At 49.8% G+C, this 7,174-nt stretch overlaps 1 protein-coding gene across 1 annotated transcript; it reads right to left on the reverse strand.

Annotated features, from left to right (window-relative positions):
• Positions 1–1,305: 1,305 nt before the first annotated feature.
• On the reverse strand, positions 1,306–6,254 carry LOC119467781. Its single transcript, XM_037730111.1, has 2 exons — positions 6,216–6,254; positions 1,306–1,679 (listed from the first exon to the last, which is right to left on the reverse strand). Exons 1-2 carry the CDS (start codon positions 6,252–6,254, stop codon positions 1,362–1,364), a joined length of 357 nt encoding a protein of 118 aa, XP_037586039.1. The 3' UTR covers positions 1,306–1,361.
• Positions 6,255–7,174: the final 920 nt, after the last annotated feature.

Here is a 7,174-nt window from a genome sequence, read left to right on the forward strand (position 1 = left end):
AGCGAGACATAATCTTTGCAAGATTTAGCTTGAGAGCCAGAGACAATTGTTTTATTTCTTGTAACTATTTTGCGTATATATAGAAACGAGAGGTAGGCAGCGGGGATGATACACCCACTGCCTCACCGCTGCTTTGTGGCGCCGCAGCTGTGTGGGTGTTGATGCCGCCACAGAGGTTAAATGCGACTTCGGGGAGGTTACTTGATGACATTTTGACATTGTGGAGGCTCGAGGTGACACATTTGTGTGGGAATTAAAATATTTGGACCACTCGTAACAATAAACATGACTTAACAAAAAGAAAGGGGAAAACAGCAAAGCTTGGCAACCCCTGGTGTTGATTGATCTCGTTCTTTCTCTCCAGGGATACCAGAGTGAGTGTCCGGAACAAAGGCGTTCTTTTGCTGGGGCCCTCTGGTCCTCCTCAGGGAGAATGAGGTTCCCTGGGAGTTTTTGATTTCACTTCAACAGTTCAACCGAATTTGATCAACATTCATGGAGTGACTCCTGTGGGCCTGGCACCTCTCCAGATGCTCAGCTCCCAGTGTTCTTATAGTTTCTGCCTGCAGGGAGCTTGCAGTTTGGCAAGAGAGAGAGCACATGTGCCTTAATATCTGTAAGCCAGAGGAAAGTGGGAAATGCTGCAGAGATGGGCAGGGAGAGGTGGAGCTAATGGGGAGTGATTCAGAAGTCTCCAAAGGAGGTTTTGGAAATGAGTGGGATCTCCTCCTGGGGACCTGAGAAGAACATACACGAAGGCATCCGGGAGCTGTCCAAGGAGTGCTGCAGGGTGCAGCTGACTCCAGAAGTCAATGAAAAAGAGCCACACCTTGGCGCCTCTTCCTGCCATGACATTCGCCGTCCCCTAGGCCATCAGAAGCCCCCATGTCAGCTATTTGGGAAGCTGCATCTTGCACTGGGGCCATGGCAGGCTGGAGCAAGGAAGGATCAGAGGCTGAGATAAGAATTTAAAGAGGGGAGGTGGAAACTGGGGTTTGTCCCCCTGTGGTCTGCCCTTGGAATTCAGGCAGCAGCAGCAGGGCCAGCTGCTTGAATGAGAAGGAAACATTGTAACTGTCATCAGCCAGCCTTGTCCTTCAGAGTGTCTACCTTGTGTGAGGAACTGTACTAAGGGCTCTCTCCCAAGGGAACCGGGAATCAGGGAGCCCAGCTTACCCCTCCAGCAAGTTTCTTGATTTTTTTAAAGCTCAGTTTCTTTATCTGCAAAGTGGAGCAAGTAATAGCAACTATTTGTTTTTATTTTTATTTTTTATTTTTATTTATTTATTTATTTTTTCAAGTACAATTTCCATTTCATTTTTCTCCAGGGAATAGTTGTCTTCAATCTTTTACTCAGCTCCTTACATGGGTTTTGGTGGGGGTCGTGGGGCAGCACCCGCAGGTCTAAATCGGGGTGGCGGTGTTCGGTCCTTGCGGGCTTCACGAGATCGATTTGAGCTTCCAAAATGACAAAGAAAAGAAGGAACAACGGTCGTGCCAAAAAGGGCCGCGGCCATGTTCAGCCTATTCGCTGCACGAACTGTGCCCGATGCGTGCCCAAGGACAAGGCCATTAAGAAATTCGTCATTCGAAACATAGTGGAGGCCGCAGCAGTCAGGGATATTTCTGAAGCGAGCGTCTTTGATGCCTATGTACTTCCCAAGCTCTATGTGAAGCAACTATTTGTTAAGCACTTACCATACGTTAGGCAGTTGGTTTCTGAGCCGGTGCCATTAGCCACAAAGCTCTGTTGCCTAGCGCTGCCCCGTGAGCCTGGGATGGGGGAAAGCAGTTAGCATAGCCAGCACATGGAAACTCCTCCGGCAAGTTATGGACTGTTGTGGACTCTATGCCGCCAAGAATTCATAGGAAGCCCAGCTCCCAATGTGATGGCATATTGTATTTGGAGGTAGGGCCTTTTGGAGGGCAGTAGGGTTAGATGACATTGTCAGGGTGGGGCCCTCAGGATGGGATTAGCGCCCTTAAAAGATGCCAGAGAGCTTACTGTCTCCCCCACCCCCATGTAAGCACAAAGAAGAGGTCATGTGAACACACAGCCAGATGGTGGCCTCCTGTAAGCCAAGAGAAGAAGCCTCAGAATGAAACCCACCTTGCTGACACCTTGATCTCGATCTTGGACTTGCCAGCCTCCAGAACTGTGAGAAATACATTTCTTTTGTTTAAGCCACCTAGCCTGTGATATTTAGTTAAGACATCCCAGGCAGACTGGCAGTTACCTAACTTAATCCTTAAATTACTCCCAAATTAGCGTCATATTCTGGATGAGAAACTGAGGCAAAGGGAGTTTAAGTCACATGATATAGGTGACACAGTTTTGCAAGTCCCAATTCTTTTTTTTTTCCTTTTTTTGGGGGGGGGAATAGAGTCTTGCTCTGTCACCCAGGCTGGAGTGCAGTGGCATGATTTTGGCTCACTGCCACCTTCACCTCCCAGGTTCAGGCAATTCTCCTGCCTCAGCCTCCCAAGTAGCTGAGACTACAGGCACCTGCCGCCATGCCTGGCTAATTTTGTATTTTTAGTAGGGATGGAATTTCACCATGTTGGCCAGGCTGGTCTTGAACTCCTGACCTCAGGTGACCTGCCTGTCTAAGCCTCCCAAAGTGTTGAGATTACAGGCATGAGCCACCATGTCTGGCCTGCAAGTCTCAATTCTAACCCAGGCTTTGAACCACCCCTCCTGGGGGAAGATGAGAAGCTTGGCTGCTTGAATTCAAGTCTCGAGTTCTGACATTTCACTCTATTGCCCTTGGCAATTTCCCTTTCATCAGGGCAACTCAATATTTTCATCTGCGAAATATGCGTAATTTGGGGAGTTAATGTGTAACAACAACACTGAGTGCCAGCAGATGCAGGCTGTCTGTTGGGGTATTGCCTCAGACAAAGAGAGTAGATAAGAAAGACCTGGAATGAGGGATAGGGCTTTGCAGGATGGCTGCTGTTCACTAATCATTAAATTATTAATAACTATAATGACGATTACAGAAAACAGCATGGTGCTTCTTCAAAAAAGTACAAATAGAATTATCATCTGATCCAGCGATTCCATTTCTGGGTATACACCCAAAACAATTGAAAGCAGAGTCTCAAAGAGGTATTTGTACACCCACGTTCATAGCATTATTTTCAATAGCCAATAGGTGGAAATAACCCACATGTCTATCTGATGAATCGATGGAGAAGCAAAACATGGCATATACATGTAATAGAATATTACTTGGCTTTAAAAAGGAAGGACATTCTGACACATGCTGCCACATGCACGAACCTGGAGGATGTAAGGCAAGATGAAATAAGCCAGTCAAAAAGACAAACACTGTAATAACTCTTAGAATTCTCATGGTTAAAGGAACCGCCTTGAACATCTAGCCAGAGAGACTGGACCTGAGCCTTTGGGAGGATTCCCGTGAGTGAGGGCTGCTTGCCTAGACGGGGTTGGGCGAGCATACTGCCAGGGCTTCTCCCCCTGATTACTTCTGCGACAGGATAGGAAGCTGCCAGCCTGTAGTCCTGGGCTTCATGTTGGTAAATTGTGGTGTTGGCTCCACAGCTCTGGCCTTGTCTCCTTGCCATGGCCAGAGAGCTGTGTCGAGCATGACAGTCTGTGGGAGGTGCTGTTTGGGTGCTGAGGGCAGAAGATCAGGCTGTGAAACTCCTCCCTGTGACAGAGAATAAGATGTTCAGCCTCTTCCTGTCTCTGACTGTACAAGGGCTGGGAAGCCTCATTCACGTTGTATGCAGTGGCACCTCCTCTGTGATGCCCTCCCAGTCTTCCCCAGCACAGACTTTATGCGCTTCTTCCTCTGTGCTCCTGGTGGACCTTAGAAAATACCTCCATGAGGATGTAGGCCATATAGAATACATTTGGGGTGGGAAATCTGGGTTACTACTTGGTCCCTAGCATATTGTTGGTGCAATTAATGTTTGTTCAATAGGTGAATTCAACAGGAGCCCCGAGTGTAGAGGGAAGAAGACCCGCATTTGGCTTTTCCCCTCACTTCCCAGCCTCCACCTCGCTTTCCCTGCTATGCCATTTTACTCTCCTTTTTGATTTCCTCTGCTGCCTGGGGTGGGGGTGGGGGCCGGGTAGGGGTGGGAGGCTGGAGTGGGATGGGGGAAGAGAGGCAAAACCTAGTTGGAAAGGATGGTGTCATGGAGTCAGTCCGGATAAGATGGGAATTGGATTGATGAGATTTAGTAGCTATGTCTCCCCAAGGCCCTTGTACCCCAACTGTGGCAGTGACTTAATGTCACAAAAGACAGTGTGTGGTAATGGGCCGCCAAACACACACTTTCCCAGTGTTCCTCACTTCTGGGATTCATACCCCATGCAGCCCCTTTCCACATTGAATCTGGGCTGGCCTGTGTGATGGATAGGATATGATGGAAGTGAAAGTGATGACCTCCAAGGCTAAGGCAAAAAGGCATTGTCACTTCTGACATGGCCCTTGAATCAGCTGCTCTGGAGGAAACCAGCTGCCTTCCCATGAGGACACTCAAGCAGTGCTGTGGAGGGACCCCCCCGGATGCATATGGGTCAACAGCCAGCACCAATCTGCTACCATGTGAGTGAGCCACCTTGGGAGGGTGGGAGCCTCCAGCCCCGGTCCAGCCTTCAGATGATTGTAACCTTAACTGACATCCAACTACAACTTCATGAGTGACTTTGAGCCAGAACTGCCCAGCCCAGCTGTCCCTGAATTCCTGACCTACAGAAACCAGGAGAGATAATCAGTGGTTATTGTTGAAGTCCCTGAGTATTGTTGTGACTTGTTATGCAACATTAGCTAAGACAGACAGCAACTCTAATAGTAGAATTTCAGATATCAAGACCCTTCCCAGAATTGAGCTGCCCACTCCAGAGTAAGGCGGGGCGGTGTGGTCTCAGAGTGGGTGACAGTCATCTTGCTGCTGTATGTGCTCGGTGTGGGTGCCCCCCTGCCTGGCCCCTGCTTTGGCAGACTTGGTGTCTCTCCCCACTCCCTGTGCCTGGATTCCTCAGGCCCTGCCCCAGCACTTGGCGTTGTCAGCACTGTTGGCTCTGCTTGCTGTCAGCACTTGTTCTGGCCCCCAGGCCAGGCTGGTTTGGGTGAGGACTGCAATGCAACAGATGAGTTTCCTCCCAAATCCCTTCAGATTCTCAGTCATGGTTTCCATGATTGTTTTGGGGGTGGGGGCGGGAGTGGAGAAAGAGCTGGGTTAGGTGTAATTTCCTGCTTAGAATCTGGAGGGAAGAAGAGCTGAAAAAACTTTTTAAATCTTTTATGACCAGTGAACTTATTTTGCTCCTAAGTTATTCTAAGCAAAAAGATCTACTCAACCATAGAGCAAAAGCCTTGAGAACAGGCACTCTCTTTTCCCTTTCTCTCATTCATTCACTCATTTGTCCATCTGTTCATTCATTCATTCAACAATGTGCCTGCAAGTACCAGCTATCAGACATGATGGTAAGCACTGGAGAGACAGCAACGGCTAATAATTCCTGCCCTCAAGGAACTTACAATAGACAAAAAATAAGTCAAATATACTGAAGTTGAATATTTGCTGGCAAAGGGTACTGTGAAAAAAAGAAGAGAAGGTGGAGAGCAAGAGTCAGGGAGCGGCTGCCGTGTTAGTGAGTGAGTCGGGAAGGCCTCTGAGCAGGTGACATGAGGAAGGCCTGGCCGAGGTGAGGCCTGAGAGTCCTGTGATTTCTGGGGGAAGAATGTCTCAGGCAGAGGTGTGGTTTGAGCAGAAGCCCTGCGGTGGGAGCATCCAGGAGTTCTCCAGCGCTGGCGAAAGGCCTGTGTGGCTGGAGCACTGGGAGCGAGTACCAGAGCAGCAGGGACTGGGGTCACAGGGCAGGGTGGGGGGAAGATGTGGTACTCGGGCATTTACTCGCAGTGAGCTGGGACCATGGTGGAGTCTTGGCTGCAGTGTTTTGTGGCAGAGCACATTCTGCCTGTGTCTCCTTTACCCTAATGTCTCCTGTTAGATGCAGACAGGGGCCTAAAGTTCCAGTCCCCGTCTGCTCACATGAGGCCTTTCCCCCTTCCCCTGCCCATGGAGTCTTGGGTATATTTATACAGGAGGCCCTTGGCAAGGTTTGGAGGTGGCAGGTTTGCAAGTGTGTGGGCATTCAGATGTGCAGGTGTGCCAGGCTGGGCCTCTCTCATCCCTGACATCCATTCTCTGAGAGTCATGTGGAGCAGCCTCACCAGGGCCTCGCTGCTGGAGTCCCTCGTGTGAACACCCATGTGGGTGCTCCTAAATCCCCTTCTCCCAGGGAGCTGGCAAAGTGCAGATTCTGTGCAGGGCAGCAAAGATATCATCTCCCCCCACCTCTGGAACACCTGTGTCACCTCTTTGCCCATGCACACTGCTGTGGGACCCAGCTAACCCCGTCTTTCCATGAAGAGGCGCCCCCGGAGGTGGCTCTCACCCATCTGAGAGCCCACGCAGGCACAGAAGCTGGGATGTCTCCTCATTCTCGCTATTCTTCTGCCTAGCATGAACTCTACCCTTCTTGTTTGATACAGAAAGGTTTGGATTCTGGTGGGTGCAGAAGGTGATGAGAGCTGTCAATACTAGTAGGGTCTGTGGGCCTGGGCCAGCTGGCCTAATGCCCTAGACACTTACATGTGGACACTGGTGTCACCGCTTTCTGAGACCCCTTCACACCCATCTCCTCTGGTCACTTCTCATGTCATCACCTTTGGTCTGGTATCTCCTTGAGGGTGGCTGCCAGGCTCTCTTCTCCCCTGCAGGCCCCTCCTGCTTCTCCAGTGCTGACCAGAGTTTTGGCACTTGGTGGCACTTCAGTTTAATGTTTACTACCTGAGTCACATAGTAGGTGCTTGGCCACTTGTGGAGACAGCCTGAGACAAAGGTTGCCTGACAATCTTAGACACCTGCAAGGGGTGTCTTGGTGTGTCTGCAGTGTGCACATTACACAATTGGGTGCATGCCAACACTGACAGAGCCCCCATGTACTGTTGCTGAGGAGTTTTCAAGCACGGCTGTTGTCCTCACTACTCTGACGTGGTCTCCCTGCCATTGTTTTCATCTTTATTCTTCAGACCTCAGCTGAGATAAAGCTTGAAGCTCTTCACCCGTGTCTGAGCCAGACTATGACTCATGAATCCCCACGCTTGAGAACAAACAGGCTGTCCCCTCT

The sequence above is a fragment of the Cebus imitator genome, unplaced genomic scaffold (genome assembly GCF_001604975.1).
Source record: "Cebus imitator isolate Cc_AM_T3 unplaced genomic scaffold, Cebus_imitator-1.0 Scaffold331, whole genome shotgun sequence".
In the NCBI taxonomy this organism is placed as follows: Eukaryota; Metazoa; Chordata; class Mammalia; order Primates; family Cebidae; genus Cebus; species Cebus imitator.